Source organism: Mandrillus leucophaeus, unplaced genomic scaffold (assembly GCF_000951045.1).
Source record: "Mandrillus leucophaeus isolate KB7577 unplaced genomic scaffold, Mleu.le_1.0 Scaffold663, whole genome shotgun sequence".
Lineage (NCBI taxonomy): Eukaryota > Metazoa > Chordata > Mammalia > Primates > Cercopithecidae > Mandrillus > Mandrillus leucophaeus.
The window spans coordinates 120,792-144,775 of NW_012107175.1; the positions used below are offsets into that span (position 1 = coordinate 120,792).

Below are 23,984 nucleotides of genomic sequence, written 5' to 3' on the forward strand. Positions count from 1 at the left end.
ATGATTCAAGGTTTCCTTCACCTGTTTTTCATCTCTGAGAAGCCTACAGGGAGGACTCTCCATTACATTTATGGTATTACAAATTCAGGGTCATACCTACTCCTCAAAACTCAGTATTGTAACAGTGTCCATTCTATATCAGACATTGTATTATCTTCTGAGGTTGCTATGCTTTGAAAATTATTTTCTCTCTTTTATACATGAAGAAACTATGACAAAGAGATGTTAAATAACTTGCCCAAGGTCACATAGCTTAATGTCTTGAGGATTCATTAGCTATCACCTCAAAATCCTAGTCTTCCTCTGCTCTCAGTGAATGACAACTGTCTTTCTAGTCCATGAGATTAGAAATCTTAGCAACATGTTAGATGGTCCCCTCTCTATAATCAATCCAAACATCCAATAAGTCACCCAATTGTGCTTATTTCACTTGTAACATCCCTCAACAATCCATGTTACTCTCTTCCTTGCTACTGCTACTGCCTTGGCTTGGCATGGAATTATCTCTCTCCAGGACCATTGCAAAGTGCCTCCCAATGGGGTCCTGTCTCCAGCATGAATTCCCTATACTCCATATTGACAAAAGCCAACTTCCTAAGCACACACCTATCACGTCACTGCCTATTAAGGCAGGGTGAATAATGCCCATGTGCTCAGTTTTATGTGTATAAGACTCATCCACAATGTTGCATGTAGTTGTTGTTTGTTCATTTTCATTGCTACATAGTGTTCTACTGATTGAAAACACTCCAAATTATTTATCCACTCTACAGAAGATATTTAGAATGGACCCAGCTTATGGCTATTATCAACAGTGCTATTATGAAAACGCTTAGAATGTATCCAGATATATATGTGCACAAGTATCTCTGGAGTATCCAGCAGTCAATTACCTGGGCCATAGCACATGCACAGTCTCAACTTTAATAGATCAGGCCAAATGTTTTTCTAAATGGTTGTATCTATTTTTTCTTCATTGCATCCTCAATTCCAATTGCAAAGACTAGCCCATGGTAGGAAATCAATAATGCATTTAGAAAGGAAAGAATGAAGAGATGGAAAGAGTTGTAGGGAAGAGAAAGTGAAGAAGCATAAGAAGGGAAGAAATGTATAGTACATCTCAATACCTGTGTCAGGGAAAATGAACCAGATGTCTCAGGAGTTCCACCAGCTCAGGTCAACAGAAGACAACCTTCACCTGGCTGTGGGATAAGCCACCTACAAAATCTGAGAGTGAGGCTGACCCACTCAAGCAGCACCTGTATCTGAGTCCCATCTCTTGCTTTGTCCACTTAGTGGGTGTAATTCAAAACAGAATCCAATGGAACTGTGACAGAGAAAGCACAACTCAAATCCCCGAACACCTTTGTGAAAATGAAGGGCAGCTTACACAGTCATTTAAAAATTTGTTTTCTTCTGGATTTGAGAAAATAAAAAAGTTCAGGGGAAATATGGATCAGGAATTAATCCCCAGAGCACACAGCCACCAGTGCTGAATCCTCAAAACGGCAGTTTCCAGGAAAGCAAAAGCTCTTAATGAGATCCTGTCCTTGAATTATTGACTGGTTAGGTATGGCAAATCTTGCCTAATTGTTTTCATGATGCGAATCTAATTAAAGTGTCTTTGAGGGGGAAAAAAAGTTTCCACAGATACTCTTGTTGTGATGACATCTCAGTTCTAATCATGTTTTTAGCATTCTCCTGTAAGTACACAGAAATAGGGGTCCCAAAGGAAACACAGGGTCTTCAATTCAGACGGCCCACTCACTCCTGCCCAATTCCCTGGCTCTGCTGCTGCTGCAGAGACTTCCTGACTCGCTGCTGCTCCACCATGCCAGACTATGTAGTCACTCCCATGCTGTCTGTCTGAACCCATTTACATAACTGCCTCCACAGAAAACCAATGCAATTTGCAGAGCTCTCAATATATGCTATGTAGTTTCAGCCTTAACATGAATGTGTGTATTTACACATGTAAAATCACACACACACTCACAAAAAATATATATATATGTGTGTATGTGTGTGTGTGTGTGTATATATATATCTTTAAGACAGGGAACAAAGGTGTGGCTCCTGGAATTAGACCATTTGCATTCACGTCTTCTTTTATCTTGCCTACCCACCCATGTAGTAAGTTCCTGAAGTTCTGTGAAGTTTGCTCTTCTCTGTAAAATGGGGTTATTAATACCTATTTCATGAATTGTCTCAAGGTTGAATAGGGCAACATGTGGACAGCACTCAAGGTACTATGTGTAAGCATTCAACAAATGTGAGTAAACAGTACTAACACTAGTAACAATAATGCTGTTCTACTACAACCACCATTATTATTCCCTATTATTCCCATTTAAAGTAAAAAAAAAAAAAAAAAAAAAGCACAGTGGCTGAGAAGTCAAATAACCACTGTGAAAATCCAGCCCCAGCCAACTCCAAGACTCTGCAATTCATTAACTTCTAGGTGGCACTCAATCACCATAAACCACTTGGCAATGAAGGGAATGAACCCATCCCCACCCCAGTTCTGACATTCAAAGCTCTTGGAGCAGAAGCCTCCCAACTTCCCAGCCTCCTGTCTCACCCTGCTACCCTACACTCTGCACTGTGAAACCAAACACTCTACCATCCTTCTCTGACCTCCTCTCCTCAGTGCTTTCCCTCTGAGCTGTTCTTCTAACCCATGCCAGAAACCAACAGCTTGTTACCTAAATTATTAACAATGAGTATCAACAGGGTATGCCATAACACTAAGAAATAAATTAAATGGTAGAATCTCAGAGGCCCAGCAGGTTAGTACAGGTACATATTTCAGGACAGTCTGGCTCTGTCTCTTAAAACATGGTATTTAAGAATTGATTATTAATATGCCTCACGCCTGTAATCCCGGCACTTTGGGAGGCTGAGGCATGCAGATCATGAGGTCAGGAGTTCGAGACCAGCCTGGCCAACATGATGAAACCCCGTCTCTACCAAAAATATAAAACATTAGCTGGGTGTGGTGGCACATGTCTGTAAACCCAGCTACTCGGGAGGCTGAGGCAGGAAAATTGCTTGAACCCAGGAGGCGGAGGTTGCAGTGAGCCGAGATCATACCACTGTACTCCACTCTGGGCAGCATAGCAAGACTCTGTCTCAAAAAAAAAAAAAAAAAAAGAAGTGATTATTAATAAAAACAGTTAACATATTTTCATAGCCTATTGTGGTAAAGCATTGTATTAAGTTTTTTATATGCATGCCTTTCAGTTAATTCTCACAACAGTCTTAGAAGGTATATAATATTAACCCGAGTTTACAGATTAAAAAAACTGAGGTTCAAAGAGGCAAACTGACTTAGGGTCACACAAAAATAAGTGACAGGGCCACTATTAACACAGTTAACTTCAGATCCCATGTCCCTTCCCACAACCCTACTACCTAGAAAAGTGTCTATTTAGTGAAAGTTTACGGGCATCCCGAGTTGATGGCGAAGCTTCAAACTACACAATGGTTTGTAAACTAGCTTAGGTGGAGGCTTGTCTTGGGATATCAGGCCCAACAGTGCATGCATCCCACTCACAGCTGGTGCTGATTGTCTGCCCAATGGAGGAGGTAGACCCTAAGACTAGATTGTCACCAGGTTCCTCTCTATTGTCTCGAGATCTTTAGGTTATCCTGCATTATCTCAGTGCCTGGTTAATAAAGTATCGTAATTTTTAATACCAAAATTTTTTATTTCCTATAGCTACAGAAGCTAACCAAACAAAAGAAAAAAATTTAACTGGTATCTGTGTTTCCTAAGAGCAGAAAATGCAATATAATTTTGACACTAATCATACTCACTAAAGTCTCCCCTCCTCATCCCTTATTTCCATTGATCATTCTTGCATAAATTCAGTAGAGCCCTCATCTGAATTTTGACTTTTCAGCAGGTGTTTCCACTGAAGAGTGTTTAGTGTTTGCTAGATAGCCAGAATATTAACTGATCATGCTTTATAAGATTAACAAGAATTTTACAAAAAATGAAGTTCCAAAAGGGCTGCCAGCTGTATGTTTGCTTACCACTGGGACCATGGGATACCTACTAGATATCAGGGATTCCAAATCTAGCTACTCAACAGATTCATCAGAAGAACTTTAAAAATGCCGATTTTCAGGAGTCAGTCCAGGGATACAAAACTAGAATTACCAAGGTGAATCTACATTTTTAACTCCCCCACTGAATCTTGGGCCAACATACAACTCAAAACAACTCAAAGGAAAAGGAGGATGAAAGAAAAAATGTCAACAGGCGTCCACTAAGATACAATTATGCATCACCTAACAATGAAGATATGTTCTGAGAAATGCATTATTAGGCAGCTTCATCGTTGTGCAAACATCATAGAGTATACTTGCGTAAACCTAGATGGTGTAGCTTACTACACACGTAGGCTAAATGGTAGAGTCTATTGCTCCTAGGCTTCAAACCTGCACAGTATCTTACTATATGGCATACTGTATGCAACTGCAACACAGTCATGTTTGTGTATCTAAACATATCTAGACATAGAAAAGGCACAGTGAAAGTACAGTATAAAAGATACATACCACATATATACCATTTATTAAAAAATGATACACACTTACCACGAATGATGGAGCCTGCAGTACTGAGGTCACTCTGCATAAGTCAGTGAGTGAGTAGTGAGTAAATGCAAAGGTCTAGGATATTACCGTACACTGCTGTAGACTTTATAAATACTGTACACCTAGGCTACACTAAATTTATTTCTAAAATTTCTTTTTTCAATAATAACCTTAGCTTACTGTAATTATTTTACCTTATAAACTTTTTCATTTTTAACTTTTTCACTCTTGCAAGCACACTTAGCTTAAAACATAAACATATTGCATAGCTGTACAAAAATATTTTCTTTTATATTCTTATTCTATTAACTTTTTTCTTTTTTTTTTTTACTTTTAAAATATTTTGGTTAAAAACTAACACAAAAACACACACGTTAGCCTAGGACTACACAAGGTCATGATCATCAATATCACTGTCTTCAACCTCCACATGTTGTCCCACTGGAAAGTCTTCAGGGGCAATAACACACGTGAAGCTGTCATCTCCTATGATAACAATGCTTTCTAGAATATCACTTGAAGTACTTGCCTAAGACTGTTTCACAGTTACCTTTTTAAAATATTTTATAAGTAAGGAGTACACTTTAAAACAACAATAAACGGTATTGTAATTACATAAACCAGTAACACAGTCATTTATTACCATTTATATGGTTTGGCTCTGTGTCCCCACCGAATCTCATCTCAAATTGTAATTCCCACATGTCAAGGGAGGGACCTGATGGGAGGTGATTGGATCATGGGGGTAGTTTCCCCCGTGCTGTTCTCCTGACAGTGAGAGAGTTCTCATGAGATCTGATGGCAGTTTCCCCTGCACTCTATCTCTGTCCTGCCACTTTGTGAAGAAGGTGCTTGCTTCTTCTTCACCTTCTGCCATAATTGTAAGTCTCCTGAGGCCTCCCTAGCCATGTAGAACTGTGAGTCAACTAAACCTCTTTCCTTTATAAACTACCCTGTCTCAGTTATTTCTTTATAGAAGTATGAAAAAGGACTAATATACCACTGTCAGGTATTATGTACTAATACACCATTATCAAGTATTATGTATTGTATACACTACACTTTTATACAACTGGCAGCACAGTAGGTTTGTTTATACTGCCATCACAACAAACACATGAGTAATGCATCATGCTATGATATTAAGATGACTATGATGTTACTAGCCAACAGGACTTTTTCAGCTCCAATATAATCTTACGGTACCACCTTAATATATGCAGTCTGCCATAGACTGAAATGTTGTAGGCAGTGTGGGACTGTATCTTAAAAGCTCCTACTTATGCCATTGAATGCTCTCTTGGCTAAACATCATTGTTTCTAGCTCAATTATCACTTCCCTTTTCAATAAAACAGCTTACTTTAATTTTCAAAATTAGTAACTTTAAACAGTCACCACACTTTGAAAACAACATTTAATCCCATTAGTTCCAACAACTTATATTTATTCGGTGCTTTATAAATGTGCATAGCATGTCTACTTTTTATCTTATTAAGTCTTCACTTCACTCTGTGAGGGAGCTCAGACTAGCTTTATCCCTTTTCCCAGAGTCAAAGAGCACATAAAATGACCAAGCAGAAACAAGAAGAGAAGCTCCCAGATTACTGGCTCAATGCACAGATTCTCTCTATGTGTCATTTCCTACCAAATCCTACTGGGCTTCCCCAGTTTGAACTTGCCCTGCAGCAAATTCCTTCTCTTTCCCTTTCCCACCCACAACCCCCCTGCCATTCTCATTTCAGCCCACAAGTACTATCTGCATCCCCTTTAGCAGACTTTCATTCATCATTCATTAGACAAATGGTGATGAAGCATCTTCTGTGAGCCAAGCACTGTGCTAAATACGTGGGATACAGTGGTAAACTGTGACCTCAGTGCACAGCCACCACAAAACAATTAGTACAGGATAAAAAAAAAACAGAGGAGACTCTGATTATATGAACACAAACATCAAATGGCAAATGAGTATCTTTTGGAGGGCAGTCTTATTAAGCCAAAAATAAAGCTCCAGCCCAGATGATTATATTTGTATAGAAAAGCCTTTACTGCTTGGCTTTTCACAATTGGTGGTGCTTTCTGCTAATTGTTTGATTATCCGCTGGTGCACTGGAAATCAAGGTCAATATGAGCAGAGGGAGTCATGTTTTGGGACGAATACAGTAGTATTTATTCAGGCTATTAGTTAACTACACCCTCAAGCCCTTTAGCTCCAGGACTGGGCTTAGAAATAATTCCTAAGTCAGCAGAGCCAGACTATTTTAATACTTCAGTAAAAGCAGGTCTGGAGGTCAATCAAAAATGCCACTACTAATCTTAAAAATACACAGAAGTCACCAGACTACCGAATTCACTCATGGAAAAAAAACTAAAAAGACTCCAGAGCAGGGTGAAACAATGGACACCACAAAATATGTCCAATTACCTCTCAGCACATGCAAATTATATTATTTGTGATTTTTCAGATGAACACTTGAGACTTAGGACGTTTTAATCCAGAAATTCAAAAATAAAACATTCAAAAAGTTATATACATATCTATTACACAGTGAAGAAGATTCATGAGTAATTTCAGTAGTAATGAAAATGTATTGACCTAACAAGAGCTGCAGTCAGGCGCAGGGACTCACGCCTGTAATCCCAGCACTTTGGGAGGTCAAGGCAAGAGGGTCACTTGAGGCCAGGAGTTCAAGACCAGCTGGACAACACAGTGACACCCTGTCTCTACAAAAAAGAAAAAAAAAATTAGCCAGGCATTATAGCACACACCTATATCTCAGCTACTCAGAGGCTGAGGTGGGACAATTGCTTGAGCCCCGAAGTTTAAGGCTGCAGTGAGCTGTGATTGCATTACTGCACTCCAGCCTGGGCAACAGAAGGAGACCCTGTCTAAAAAAAAAAAGAAAAAAAAAAAGAACAGTTTCTCATCTCATTAAGTAATGCTGTGTTTAAGTTTGATTTTGACTTGTTTTTTACTATATTCCATGAGGGATATATTCAAATGATTAGCACACATTTTGCTAAGTTGACCTTTTTTTTTTTTTTTTGAGACATGGTCTTACTCTGTCACCTAGGCTGGAGTATGCAGTGGCGCAATCTTGATTCACTGCAATCTCCATCTCCCAGGCTTAAGTAATTCTCCCACCTCAGTCAGCCCCTCCAAGTTGTTAGGACCACAGGCATACACCACCACGCCCAGTTAATTTTTGTATTTTTAGTACAGACAGGGTTTCTCCATGTTGCCCAGGCTGGTCTGGAACTCCTGGGCTCAAGCAATCCGCCTGCCTCAGCCTCCCAAAGTGCTGGGATTACAGGCAAGAGCCAGCTGTGCCCGGCCCCTTCATCAAGTCTTGACACACTGCCATGGCCCAGCTATGCCCAACCACTGTGCCCAGGAGAGGGTGGGCCAAATGGGGTCCTAAAATGGTTTTCATGCAATGAGGCTATAAGTACCTGGAGACAAAGAGCCAGCCTCCAACCTGCCCATGGGCCTATGCAGGGCCCTGGGAGAGCTTTTGCTTTTCCACCTTTCCAGGCCTCCCGAAGTGCTGGGATTACAGGCGTGAGTCTCCGTGCCTGGCCTGGCTGGGCATTTTTATTGTCAAAAATAAGCATCAGAGGATAAGCAGAAGCTTTTAGACGTGGAAAGCTACAGACATGGCCATTGAGATGCTGTGTTGAATGTAGAAGAATAATCTTGTTACATTTGAGGAAAAACCCAGTTCCACAACATCATGAATAGAATAGGTTCCCATTGATAGTAGTAACTTGAAGATACCAGAAAGTTTTTACTTAGCATAAAAACACATATGCTGAAAGAGTAAAGCCAAAGAAAATACTTTTACAAGGTGATTATCTTTCAGAATTACATTGTAGTACTTGGATAAAGCAAATGTCAATTACTAAAACCAAATCAAATGCATGTCAATTATATTCCCACATGGTATAACAAACACCTATTAAAAGGAAAAGGGTAATAAATAAGAACCAGAAACTAACAAATAAATATATTTTAAAGAACAGACACAAACACAAAATGATAAGAAATTAACAAACCTATCTCAGAACATAAGGCTTTGGAGGGTAAAAACCATGACTTTTTCTTCCTTCTGAAAAGTCTAAAATAATACACTTCATTCTCCATTTTCAAAGTAAATGCCTGCGTCCTGCTCTACATAATAAAGCATATTCCCACAAAAGCTGACTTTAATTTTTTCCTCTTTTCAGATTAAGATTCACTTATCTTTTTTCTGACTTGGCCCAAGTGTCTTAAGGCAAAGCAGAGCACGAGCATGGCATCTCTCATTCTACACATTCAAGCAGTGCATCAGAGGACCTTATGTGATGCCCCTGAATCTACAACTGCCAAGATTATTGCATGAACCTAGAAGAAAATCAGAAATGTGAGCAGATTCAGTCCATGCCAATTGCTTGCATTGAGCCTGAATACTATTCTCTCCAGAGCTTAAATTTCACTCTGGAACTAAAATACAAGGCTCCCAGTCCCATGCCTCTCAAATTGAGGCACTTGTAGCCCCAAAGATGAGTACTGAGGGAATGCAAAGCCCAACATGAACATATTTCTGCAGTGTAACAGTAAATCATTACAAACACTGTTTCTATATTAAATATACACTGAGAATTGGAATCAAAAGTTATCAGAATTTTTAAGATTATGAAAATAACAATTGTAAAAGTAATAATACAAAACACTAATATCTGCTGACCACTACGGGCTGGCACTATTTTAAGCTTTCTCTAGGTACGACTTCATTTAATTCATACAACCACCCTCTGGGAAAGGGTTATCATCTCCATCACATAGATGAAGAAACTGAGGAGTAGAGAAGTGACACAAATTGTACAAGGGCACATAGTTACAGTTTCAGGGGCAGAATTCTTCTTTTTCCTCTTTTTTTGTTTGAGACGGAGGTTGTATTAGTCCATTTTCATGCTGCTAATAGAGACATACCTGAGACTGGGTAATTTATAAGGGAAAGAGGTTTAATGGACTCACACTTCCACAAGGCTGAGGAGGCCTCACAATCTTGGGGGAAAGCAAAAGGCATGTCTTACATGGCAGCAGGCAAAAAACAAACAAACAAAAAAAAACACCACTTGTGCAGGGGAACTCCCCTTTATAAAACCATCTGATCTCATGAGACTTATTCACTATCACAAGAACAGCACGGGAAAGACCTGCCCCCATGATTTAATTACCTCCCACCGGGTCCTTCCCACGACATATGGGAATTGTGTGAGCTACAACTCAAGATGAGATTTGGGTGGGGACACAGCGAAACTATATCAGGGGTCTTGCTCTGTTGCTCAGGTTGGAATTAAATGGCAGGGTCACAGCTTACTATAGCCTTGACCACCCGGGCTCAAGCGATCCTCCCACCTCAGCCTCCTGAGTAGCTAGGACCACGGGCATGTGGCACCACGCTCGGCTAATTACTTTATTATTTGTAGAGACAAGGTCTTGGTATGTCGCCAGGCTGGTCTCAAACTCCTGGCCACAAGATCCTCCCACTTTGGCCTCCCAAAGTTTGGGGATCATAGGTATGGAGCCACGCCTGGCCCAGTGGTAGGATTCTGAACACAGAAGCCTACTCAGTTACTGTGGCATAGGACATGACAGGAGAGACCCTGTGCAGGCCTGGAGGGAGTCAGGTTGGCCGTGTAAATAAAGCAGATAAGTAAATTACTAGACAAAGTAGTCAGACATAGAAAAATAAGAGACTATGAGGCTGCCTTAGGTCTTGCTGGCTTTCCAATTCCTGGTTCCTATCCCTCAGGAGGCCTGATCACTGGTACAGAAATATCCCTGTAATAATCTGCAGTAGTGAGTCTCCATTACCTCCAAAGCAAAATAAAGACAACGGGCAACGTGATGCCAAGAAAACATGAAGAGGAAAAAATGTGTGCAGAGTCCCCTTCTACTATGCCCCAGTTATTTCTGTTCAGGTGCCTACTCACCCCCATGCAGCCCATGTGCTTCAGAGGGAGACGACCTCACCCCCTGCTCCAAGGGCAGATCTTGACTGGATCTGCCAATACAGCCATATCATTCTTCTGAACATGCTGATTGGTCTGGGGGAGCAGGTGTCCTAAGTTGACTCAATCAGCATCAGGGGAAGGGCTTTTTTCCTCACGGCTAGGAGACAGGTTCCCTCCTCGACATAGCTCTTTCTCTCACTAAATGTGGACAAATTAGTATGCTGATTCTAGATGCTGTTGATAGTCATGAGGAATCCAAACTTGAAAAAAAAAAAAAGTTGACATACAAAGGTAGAGCCAAAAGAATAAGAGCTATGGAAATACTGCCCACTTGGCTATGAGATAATGCAGTTCCTTGGTGAGAGGAAGGGCAGTGTCGCTGCCAACCACTTAGATTCGAAAGCCAAACAGCCCATGTTTGAATCTGGTGCTGCCACTTACTGGTCATCTTACCTCGAACAAGTTACTTGACATCTCTAGCCTCAGTTTGTAAAACAAAGATAATAGTTCCAACCTCACATGGTTATTATGAGGATTAAATATAGACACACATATACACACACACATATACATATATACACTGAGTACTTAAAGCAGAGCCTGCACATAGTAAACACATGTAAGGGATGGCTGGTATTGTCTGAGTCAGGGTTTCTGCTACTTGCAGCACAAGGCAGCCTAACTGATACAGGAGGAGGGATAAAGTAAGTACAGGAGGGCTTCCCTGAGGCATGGAGTGCCAACCTGGGTTCTGGGAGAGTCAGATGAGTGAGAAACAGGACATCACCCTATCTTCCCATACCTATTATGGAGAGAATAGAAATTCCATTCCATAAAAACTACAGGAAGACAACGTCATATATAATTAGTGAAGGAAGAAAGCATATTAGTGCTATCCCGTTGTGTGATAGTACAGATGGGGGAAAGTCCAATGTAGTTCTCTCACCCAAGAAGGTGCCACAACTGTAGAGATGTCAGTGGGAAGCCAAAATCAGAACTATGTAAAGAGGACATAGAGCAAGGCTTAGTTTCTAAAGGAAACTTGTTTTGAGCCCATCTCTGAATTGAGCCAACAGGCCATGCACAGGGACAGAGTGACATCTGGTTTCTAGTCACACACCCACACCTGCTAACCAACACACAGCTTGAAAGTCTAATTTTACACTTAGTAGCCCTGACAGCTTTTTTATTCCCTTTAAAAAACAATTGTCCCTATTCTGGGTGCAGTAGCTAGCCATTACTCTCATATTTCCTTAGCAAAGGGAAGAAATTAAAGTAATAATGAATCTTTCTTGGATGCCCCCATCCCATGCCATTACCTATTTATTTAGAATGTCTGCCTAAATGCCTTTCTAAATGCATGTCAAGAGCTAAGGAAACATAAGTTCTCTAGAATGTGGATCCCAACTTTCAGCCTATCAGCCCCTACTCAGAAACCTTTGTGTGACTGCTTGTTGCTGAAGGCACAAAACCCATCCTTCATACCTGGGATCCAAAGCACTCTACAGAACAAGATAAACCCATCCTTTGTAAATGTTCGTATTCCTGCCTCACCACCGTGCTCAAGGTGGAGTCTACGATACCTGCATTTGTATCTTGGTTTAGCAATCTACTGACTGTATCACCTTGGGAAAGTTATTTAACCTAAGCCTCAAAAGAATGCACATGAAGGATATAGCTTTGACTTTGACATAGTAGGCATCAATAAGTGTTAGCCCTCTGTGTCAATGATAGAAAAGGTAGTGTTTTGGAGAGGACTGGAACATAACAAACCAAAGAAATGTAAAAAAAAAAAAAACATATAACTGGTCAAACCTTCTTCTACAGGAGTCTGGTCATATGTTCCAAAATATAAAATGCATATAACCTTTGACCAAGAAATCTCACTTTGCTCAATCTACCTTAAATGGTAATTGAATAAGTGGGAAAATATGTAATCATAGAGAGTTTCATCACAACACTGTTTGTAAAAGCAAAACCAATCTAAGTATCAATTAGGAATGGACCAAGAAAATCATGTAAACAGACAGTATCTCTAGGTATGATAATATTTCCTTTTTTTCTCAGAATTCATTAATATTTTTACAAGACACAGGCATTATTGTTTCTAGAATCAGAATGACTATTTTAAAATACTTTTTGAAAAACACACAAAGAAAAATTGTTCTTAAAGGATATCCTCCCTCTCAGAGTTAATTGTCATTTTACATATCACAGATGAAGGTTTAGTTCACCTTTTAAGACTAGCTAATAGCTCAAATATGCGCAAAAATTAAGGCTAAAACAAAGTAGATGAAATGATTTTTTTGCACAAAATCAGCCAATTCCATCCTTTTGCTATTTCTTCATACAAAGAAAGAAGCTCTATTTTCTGGCCACAGCCTTCACACTTAATCCCAAACATCCATGCCCTATGTGAAACTCTTGTCATGAGAGAGACTAAGACAGAAAAAATAGTGGGTGGTTCAGAGCAAGCCCACCTCTGATGCTAATAAGACATGGCTTTCACACCCACTCAACGGGCTGCTGCAGCATCCTAGAATTATCACTACAGGACCAAAGTTATGGAGAGCAGTAATGATTTGGACAAGTGTTTGGGCTTAAGAATGGATTTTAGATTTTTGGTTTATAGTTGTTTGGGCTTGAGGGCTTTACTGTTTCCATAAAATGATAAGTATATAATAAAAAATTCAAACCACACAGAACAATAACAAAAAACACAGATAATTATCCAGTTCACAGCAACCACAGTTCACAGCAATAATCACTGTTAACATTTAGTGCTTATATTTTGCTTATTTTTAAACATGTCTCAAAAAAAATTAATCATCTTTCACCCATTATACTGGCAAAAGATAAAAAGCATGTGAATAAGTGCTGACAATGTTGTAAGGGAATGAGCCCTCTCATGTGTTGTTGATCAGTGTAAAATGTGCATATCAACACATTGGAAGGCAATGTGGCAGAATCTGTACGTTATGACTGCATGTCGGTACCCTCCCCCGCCACCCCCAATTCATGTGTTGAAACTTTAACCTACAGTGGGATGGTACTAGGAGACTGAGTCTTTGGGAGGTAGTTAGGTTTTCATGAGGTCATGAGTTAGAGACTGCATGATGGGACTGATGTCCTTATAAAAAGAAACCAAGGCTAGAACTCACTCTATCCACCATGTGAGGCAATGATGAGGAGGCAGCATCTGCAAACCAAGAATATGGCCTTCACCAGACACTGGAAAGGCCAGGGCCTAGATGGTAGATTTACCAGCCTCCAGACCTGTGAGAAATTAACGTTTACTGTGTAAGCCACCCAGTTCATGGTATTCTTGTTATAGCAGCCCAAACTAAAACATCATATAAACTAATAAAAGTATGCATGTCCTGAGAATCAGCTATATAGTTTTCTGTATTGAGATATAATTCACTTACCATAAAATTCACCCTTTTAGGGTACACAATTCAGTGAGGTTTAGTATATTCGTAGAGTTCTGCAATCATCAACACTAATTCCAGGACATTTTCATCACCCCAAAACAGAAACTCCATACCCACTGGCAGTCACTCATCACTCTCCTTTCTCCCTAACCCATGGCAATCAATAATCTACATTCTGTCATTATGGATTTACACATTCTGGACTTTTCAAATAAATGGACCCATACAATATGTGGCCTTTTGTAACTGCCTTCTTTCATTTCGCATATTTTCAAAATTTGTCCATGTTTAACCATGAATCAGCACTCCATTCCTTTTTATGGCTAAATAATATTCCATTTTGTGAATATATTACATTGGGCTATATATTTATCAGTTGATGGACATTGGCTTGTTTCTACATTCTGGCTATTATAATACTGCTATGAAAGTTTTGTACAAGATTCTGTGTGGACATATATTTTCTCATTTCTCTTGAAGTACCTAGGCGTGAAATTGCTGGGTCAAATGGTAATTCTATGTTTAACTTTTTGAAGATCTGAAAAACTGTTCTCCAAAGCAGCTGCACCATTTTATATTCCCATAAGAAACATGTAAGGGTTCTAATTTCTCCACATATCCACAACCAACACTTGTTATTGTCTTTTTTTTTTTTTTTTTTTTTTCAAGACAGAGTCTCACTCTGTTGCCCAGGTTAGAGTACAGTGGTGTGATCCTGGCTCACTGAAACCTTCGTCTCCTGGGTTCAAGTTATTCTTGTGCCTCAGCCACCCATGTAGCTGAGACCATAGGCGTGCGCCACCACACTCAGCTAATTGTTGTATTTTTAGTAGAGATGGGATTTTGCCATGTGACTAGGCTGGTCTCGAACTCCTGGCCTCAAGTGATCGGGCTGCCTTGGCCTCCCAAAGTGCTAAGATTACAGGCATGAGCCACCGCGCCAAGCCTGTTTTTCACCTTCTTGACAGTGTCCCTTGAAACACAAAAGTTTCTAATTGATGAAGTCAATTTTATCTATTTTTAATCTTGCTGCTTAAATTTTTGCTATCATATCTAATAAATTACTACCTAACCCAAGATCACAAAGATTTATGCCTATGTTTTCTTCTAAGTGTCTTATAGTTTTAACTCTTTCATTTAGATATTTGATCTATTTTGCATTAGTTTTGTATTCTACACGAGGTAGAGAATCTAACTTCATTCTTTCATATGTGGATATCCAGTTATCCCAGCACCATTTGTTGAAGGAAATATTCTTTCCCCATTGATTGGTCTTATAATATTAACGGTTTTAAACCTATCTAAAATGTTCTATAGTTTAATTGTGGCAGTGGTGGCACAACTATATGTTTGTCAAAACTCAAAGAACTATACACTAAGAAAAGTAAGTTTTATTGTATGCAAATAATATCTCAATAAACCTGATATTTAAAAATTCTACTTTAGGCCAGGCACAGTGGATCACGCCTGGAATCCTAGCACTTTAGGAAGCTGATGTAGGAGAATCACTTGAGCCCAGGAGTTTGAGACCAGCCTGGGCAACATAGTGAGACCCCATGTCTACAAAACAAATTTGTTTAATTAACTAGGCATGGTGACACATGCCTGTAGTCCCTGCTTCTCAGGAGACTGAGGTGGGAGGATCACTTGAGCCCAGGAGGTTGAGGTTGCAATGAGCCATGATCATGCCACTGCACTCCCGCCTAGGTGACAGAGCGTGACTGCATTTAAAAAAAAAATCTACTTTAGATAAACAACTCATATATAACATAAAGGATCACATACAAGGAACATATGCTTCACAAATATTATAATATTGTTTGTAAAAAAAAGAACTTAGATACCATCTGTCTATCAAAAAAGTAGTAGCTATATAAAATGTCATACAGTCACAGGATTGAATTATATGCAATAAAGGAATAAGCTATATATTTTTTTTATATATTTATGTATATATTTATATCTATTTGTTTATATATATTTATATATCGCATGGTTTAAGCTCAGAAACATTCCATTAAGTAAAAAAAAAGTACACAATTTACAAACTCACAATTTACAAAATAATTTATAATATATGTTTAAAAATGTATGCAAAATCACACTATACAGACTCTATGAGTATATATGTAAGTATCTAAAGGTATCTCTTTAAGGTCTGGAAGAATATTCAGCAAACTGATAACAAACACTACTTCTCAAGAGGGTGAAAAAGACACCAGGATTGGGAGGGATGGTCAGATGGGAGTTGAACTCTATCATTTCCTGATCTTCCCTCCAAAAAAATCATTAATTACTGTGATTAAAAAATTAATAATGTGGAATTCATATGAGTTATAAACAAAGGTCATAAGTATAGAACCACAGATTTTGAATGTATGTACTCATGTGTCCATCCCTGCATCCAAAACACACACACACACACACACACACACACACACGAGTCTTACCAATTTGGGTTTTCCATACTTTCCCGGAAGACAGACTCTTCCTTCATGGATGCGTATTGTGTCCACGTAAGGCAGTGACTCCGTATAGCCATGTTTCTTTCCCGAGGATTGAGCCATGACTCCTCTTCTAATTGGATGTTAGGTACTTTCAAAATGCTCACCTGCCCAACAGAAAGAGAATGGCTTTCTCAATTTAGGAAGAGCAGGCTACATAATGACCACATCCAGAGTTACTCTCAGTCTTGGATAACCAAGATGACAAGTAATCCTGATATATGGATGATGGCTCACCAGTGGCTGTACGTTTTTGATAATCAAACATACTATGACCTTACTAAGTGCTGGTGAGGACATGCAAATGACCCAGGATTTATGTAGGCTATACAGTCCCTGGCCTAATTTCCCTAACTGTTAAACACTAAGCAAATTATCAGCCTCCTTCGCATCTCCTCTAAGACTGGTTATGGCCTTCTTAAATTGATGGATTCTAATCGAGCCCACTTACAGGCTTACATGCAGAACAATATCAGGTAAAATATTTTCTTCATTTTAAACTCTGTCCAATACGTAGAAATGTATGGTTTCCTAGGTGAAGACATGGAAAACTACAAAGGCAGAATTGTACAAGTCAGAGGTGTCCTTAAATTATTTAAGAATTGAGATACAAGACAAAGTTGAATGCCTTTTTAAATAATAGATTCAGAGTGAGTATACAGGGCAAAGGCAGGGTATACACTCTGGAAAAAGCCAGTAATATTTTGCTGCTACAGTGCAACAAGTTTTACCATCTGGAAAAAAGAAAGTTAATTTTCATTGTCATATCAGCTTTATTACACTGAAGAATGTGACAGTCTTTTAATTCATGATAAGGAAGTGATGGAAGCTGCCATTTGTTCCACCTACAACACAGCAATTTAATTTGTAAGCTAGTCGGCAGGATCCAAGCTGGGTTCCACATTTGATATGGTTTGGCTGTGTCCCCTCCCAAATCTCATCTTGAATTGTAGCTCCCATAATCCCCACATGTCATGGGAGAGACTCAGTGGGAGGTAACTGAATCATGGGGGCGGGTTTTCCCGTGCTGTTCTCATGACAGTGAATAAGTCTCACGAGATCTGATGGTTTTATAAAGGGCAGTTCCCCTGCACACACTCTCTTGCCTGCTGCCATGTAAGATGTGCCTTGGCTCCTCCTTCACCTTCCACCATGATTGTGAGGCCTCCCCAGCCATGTGGAACTGTGAATCCATTAAAACTCTTTTATTAAATTACCCAGTCTCAGGTATGTCTTTATTAGCAGCCTGAGAATGGACTAACACAACATCACACACAGAATCTCTCTCAGGTTGAAACTACCCTCTGAGACCTGTTTGAAAGGGCATATCCAGATGCTTTCCTCTGACTTCCTCATAGCTCTAAAAGGACTCCCACTGAAAATCCCTCTGTAGTTCAAGCAATGTGATTAAAAATTTCCACTCACCTTTTTCCAACAAAGAATCACCAGCGTGCTCTTCTTCAAAGAGAGAAAACATTTGCTATCATGAAGATTTCATCATCAATGATATTACTTTAGAGAAATACACATAAAGACTTAACAGAGGGCGTGGAGAACATTATTCTCTGGTAAATAGCTGTTATCTCTGAGAGTGAATTAGAAACTGAAGTTTTTCTCTTTCTTATTAAAGATGAGACTAAATATTTACAATCTTTCCATTTCTGATCATTCTCACCTAAGAGTCATTTCTAATCATGAAAAGATTAGTCACGTCATGCAAAATGCCAAAAGTATCTTTAAAGTAATTGCACAACATCTCTATGTCCATTAAGAGTCCTTCACAAGACAGAAAGACAAAGTATCTCCAGTGGCATCTGCTAAAACTGAGGTTGGATAAGAAAGAGCTTTCTTCCTCAGAAAGCTGTGAAGTAAAAGGAGGAGGAAGTTTCTAATGCTCCTTTACATCAGAAAATGCTGTTCCTTTTCATGACTTAAAAAATACTCAATGTTACAACAACTGTGATTAAACTTTAAAATGAACTTACCTTCCTTAAAATTTCTGGAACCACATTCTGACAGATTGCAATCCTCTTTCTGTAGATGACCCCTGTTGATTCATCTAAAAAAGAAAATTTTTTATACACAAAAAATTAAGGAAATCTTTTCTTAGTGTCAATAAATCTTGGGGGGTTTTTTGTTGTTTTTTGGTTTTTGGTTTTTGATTTTTTTTTTTTTTGAGACACCCAGGCTGGAGTGCAATGGCATGGTCTCGGCTCACTGCAACTTCCAACTCCAGGGTTCAAGCGATTCTCCTGCCTCAGCCTCCCACAATAAATCTTTTAAAGTCAATCTCAATTTTCTATTTGCAGAATTCCTTCAGAAAATGTTTAATTCAAAATTCAGCTTCCCTGACACTTTCCTGGGCCAAATCAGATATTCCTTACCTGTGATGAACGAATAAGGGTACAACAGTAACTCAGAATGCACACTCCAATGTCAAGGATGAAATAATCACAACCATTCGCTGCTCTGGACGATCTGTGTCAGTGCCCCAATGACGATGACCAGTGGGACTCCTGCTCAACTCCAAAGAGAATGTTTCAACAAAAAGGGGGAGAACCTGATGCTGCTACTTTCTGTACCTAACTTTCAAGTACAGATATCTGGCTACAAAATTTAAACCTATAATTCATTTTACCAGCCACATTTATCTTTCATAAGGGAGTAGACTTCCTGTTGTTACCGGCCGCAAATTTGTACGCGTCTGCAGCAACCTCAATTCTGGCCTCCTCAGAAGCAGGAATTCGACTGAGGAGCATCAGGCAGAAGGAGGGACCAAGACAAGTTTTAGAGCAGGAGTGAACGTTTATTAAAAAGAATAGGAAATGGCTATTCCTATTCTTTTTAAAAACCTTCCTAAACAGGAAAAAGCTATTCTGGTTCCTTTAGAATGGGAATGAAAGGAAAGAAAGGACACTTGGAAGACAGCCAAGCGGGCAATCTGAAAGGCAAGTGTGTGGTCTGACCTTTTGACTTGGGGTTTTACGCGTTGGCATACGTCCGGGGTCTTACATCACTTCTCCCAAATCCTGAGATCTTATCAGGAAGCTGCTGATCATCAGTTTCAGGTGTTTTCTATCTATTAGGAGCGTGTCTTTGCCTGATGCCAACTGTGACCAATTATTACTTTAGTGAGACAGTTAACAACCGCCTGACCATCACCTGATGGTCACCCAACACTCCTGGGTGAGTGCATGTGTGTGTGTGTGTGTGTGTGTGTGTAAGCTCTCTTATGTGTGTGTGTATGTGTGTGTAAGTCCTCTTCTGTGTGTGTATATATGTGTAAGCCCTCTTCTGTGTGTGTGTAAGCTCTCTTCTGTGTGTATGTGTGTGTAAGCTCTCTTCTGTGTGTATGTGTGTGTAAACTCTCTTCTGTGTGTGTGTGTAAGCTCTCTTCTGTGTGTGTATGTGTAAGCCCTCTTCTATGTGTGTGTAAGCTCTCTTGTGTACGTGTGTGTAAGCCCTCTTCTCTGTGTGTGTGTGTGTGTGTAAGCCCTCTTCTCTGTGTGTGTGTGTGTGTGTAAGCCCTCTTCTATCCTGCTCATACTTGACTAGCTACCTACTGTAACACTAGGACTGCAACCATTTTGCTCTGCGATGAAGTTTCCAGAATTAAACCAGGGAAGTAAAAAACAATGTTAAGAAAAAGAAAGGCAGAGGCAGAGAAAAGAATAAACTCTGAAGTGCAGTCTTCTGCTTTGTGAATCACTGTGACTTAGCCACGCTGTTACAGGTTTTCCCAAAGCTCTGGCTATAGTAGTCCCAACCCTTGATGCAAAAACCCTGACTGCCCAGAAGCTGTTGATAGGGTGCCAACCCCTCTGCCCACTGGCCCTCCCTTTGGCCATCTCATCCAGGGTTTGCTTCACACATACTCGAAATGGATTAGCCACTCCCAACGACAAAGATGCCCCTGACAATGATAGAAATTATAATTAACATTTCAATTTAGAATATGCACAGTGTTCTCTCATTTGATCTTCATGACAACCTAAAAACAAGATTATTTTCCCATTTGACAGATGAAGAAACTGAGGCTCCAAAAAGTTAGGTCACCAAGGTAGTAATGAAATCGAGATTTGAAATCCAGTTTGTCTGATGACAAATAATAAGTTTTTCCCACACTGCAGGTACATGAGAAAATATTTTTAATATATCTATATGATTATAGAAGTACAGAAAATGCATATACAAGCAAAAGGCAGTTATGTTTGCCAAGCACAGAGAGGGCTCCAGAGTCATACAACAAACAGTAGCATCTCATGATTCCTAAGAAGGCTAAAGGGCATGCTGGACCTAGGCCCCAGTGTCTCCAAAGCTTTGTACATTGACTATGTGCATCGTCACAGCTTCCTGCTTTGCCCAGTTCTCAAGTTTAAACACTGACACTGATAATGGTTTTTGTGGAGATAGGGATAACACAGAACAGAAGAGACTCCTATGCTCTAGACCAGGAATCAGTAAACATTTTCTGTGAAGAATCAGATGTTAAATAATTTAAGTTTTGTGGGCAATAAAGTCTCTGTGGCAACTGCTCAACTCTGCTGTTATAGTGAGGAAGCAGCCATAGATGACATGTAAACAAATGTGACTATGTTCCAATCAAACTTTATTTACTAAAACAGGCAGCGCAAGCCATAGCTTGTCAACTCCTGATTTAGTCAGTGCTAAACCACATTGCCAAGTAGTTGTGATTCCATAAGCAATCACTTTATGGTCACATCTCATATTTAATCATATGCATTTTGCTATCTACAAAATGATATGATAATAGGCTACAGCCATGTGACCTTGAGCAAGTCACTTAACTTCTCTGTATCTCAGTTTCTCCATGCATTAAATGAGTAGTCTAATACCTATCCCACACATTGTTCTGAAGATTAAATGAATTAATAAGAGTACCTGGCACATATTAAGGTCTCAAAAATGTTAGCGGTTACAATTATATATAGCTCAATGTTGTCATCAATTATTAGTTAGAAAGTGACAAAAAGCATCAGCAGGCCTTTTATTGTCGTAAATCCTGGTGCTTTACCTGCCACACCTTTCTAAGTCACCTCAAGTACAGAAATATACCTGTTTAACAACTAATAACGGAAAGGGACTGTAGGTGAACAGTTTTTTTAAAAACCTAATAGGCCACACACACACATACACACATCTTTACAAAAATCACTATCATTTACCGATCATTACTGAAAAAAACTGTACAGAGAACTTACCTCTTTTTTCCTCCGTGATTTTTACAGAGAGGACATTTTTATCCATGGGGTTGGGGTACTAAACAAAAACATACAAAAAATAATTACCATTAATCTACCAAGGTGAATTATTTAGTAGTAACCACAGCTGTTTGCAGGACTAGTAAATATTTTCCAAGAAACTTATAAACAAAGCCCAGTTTTGAATCATGGATCTTAATTTTATAACTTGGGCCTAGATAAGTGAGATGCTATCATCATCTCGACTTACATGAAATCTGGGGAAAACCTTCTTTAGATCCAACCTAGCCCTGAGGGGGATGAGGTTAAGCTAATCAGTAAATAATAATAGTATTAATATTGAACCAGCCTAACATAAACCAAGAGTGTTCTTTGAATTAGGCACTGTACTAAATGCTTTCCTTGTACAATCTTGTCTAAATCCAACAGCCTCTGTTATAACTGATTTATGTGATATCATCATCCCCATCTTTCAGATATGGAAACTGAACGAAGACTGGATTGTTTAGGGTCACCCAGCTGGCTCCTGGTGGAGCCAGGGAATTAAACCAGGCCTGTTTAATATAGAGTGGACCTCTTCACTATGGTCTAATATCATTGTCTGGTGGCTGGGTTAGCATCACAGTAGGATAATCATAGAAGTATGCTTTGCTAGGCACATAGTAAATACTCAATAAATATTTAACATGCTGATTTAATTCCCTTGAAAAGCAATTTGGCTGTGACAAGGTTGATAATAGCCACTGCTTTTGTCTTAGGCAATTTACACACTTTAGATACATTAGCTCAGTTAATTCACAAAACCATTCTATAAGGTGTTACTTTTTCCACTTCATATATGAAAAATAAGGCTTAGATAAATTAAATAATTTGTTCAAATTGTCCAGCTAATGAATAGTATATCTGGGGGTAACATAATTTACCCCCTGATACTTTCTGCCAACCTACAAAGCCTGCCCACCAAACCTACCACTAAATCACCTAAGAGTTAACCTAACACAATCCTTTCCATTACTCAGATGTGAAAAGAGAGACACTGGGAGCAGAAGTGACCTCCTAGAAGCCACAGGACAAGGTAGCTGCTGACCCGAGCCTACTAAGCCCCCTTGGACTCTTTTCCCTGAGGTTTACCGATGTATCATGTGATCAAATCTGAAAAGAAAATTAGCAAGAAGTCTTATCCATGACATCACAAAGTGTTGAGCAGAAGGCAAGAGCAGCAGGCAGCCTGATGGGAGAAAGAAGAAAGGCCCCTCACTTTGCAAACTTGAGCTTTACGTTTTCCGAACCCTAGGAAGTGAAACACAAAACTCTGACTGTGGGTCTCCACCCACAGCAGGGGTGTGTGTGTGTGTGTGTGTGTGTGTGATATTGATTTATTAATGGATTTTTCAGGGAAAGGGGTTCATCATTTTAACACATTCTTAAAGATATCTATGACCCAAAAAGACAGTAGATTAGAACACAGGCTCTCTGAGGGCAGGAATACTGTCTATTTCAGTTACTCCTATATCTCCACCAGCCAGCATAATGCCCAGCACATAGAAAGCACTCAGTCAATATTTTCTGAATAAACAATTTGGAATATAAACCTCAATGACCTCAGGGATCAATTTGGAAAATGAGCCTGCCTTCAGTCAGAAACCAATCTATGAAGAGCAGTGGCTCAGCTTTCGGCAACCTCAATATCTCTTCATGTTCCATGTTGGTAAACTCTGTTATTCACACTTCCATCCTGGAAACTGTAATCTTGATAACTGATGACAAACTTGGTTTTTAAAAATCTATTTATATATGGCCAGGTGCGGTGGCTCACGCCTGTAATCCCAGCACTTTCAGAAGCCGAGGCTGGTGGATCACGAGGTCAGGAGATCGAGACCATTCTGGCTAACATGGTGAAACCCCGTCTCTACTAAAAAATACTAAAAATTAGCCGGGCACAGTGGCAGGCGCCTGTAGTCCTAGCTACTCAGGAGTCTGAGGCAGGAGAATGGCCTGAATCCAGGAGGTGGAGCTTGCAGTGAGCCAAGATTGTGCCATTGCACTCCAGCCTGGGCCACAGAGCGACACTCCATCTCAAAAAACAAAAACAAACAAACAAACAAAAAAAACAAAAAAAAAATCTATTTATTTATATATTCATTCATTCATTCATTTTAGCCCTAGGGAAAAAAAATATGCTTGGCTGGGCATGGAGGCTCATGCCTGTAATCCCAGCACT

General features: G+C 39.5%; 1 protein-coding gene across 3 annotated transcripts in view; it reads right to left on the reverse strand.

Moving 5' to 3' along the window:
• PRELID2 (PRELI domain containing 2) overlaps nt 1-23,984 on the reverse strand; it is a 94,204-nt gene that overhangs the window by 41,728 nt on the left and 28,492 nt on the right. For 2 of the 3 annotated variants that reach the window (XM_012001524.1, XM_012001525.1), the window contains 3 exons: nt 21,764-21,821; nt 18,527-18,600; nt 16,488-16,648 (listed from right to left, as the gene is read on the reverse strand). In XM_012001524.1, coding sequence (XP_011856914.1) covers nt 16,488-16,648; nt 18,527-18,600; nt 21,764-21,809 — 281 coding nt within the window. In that variant the 5' untranslated portion in view covers nt 21,810-21,821. Of the gene's footprint in view, nt 1-16,487; nt 16,649-17,966; nt 18,000-18,526; nt 18,601-21,763; nt 21,822-23,984 lie in introns of all 3 variants that reach the window. The other variant, XM_012001526.1, reaches the window with a different exon arrangement.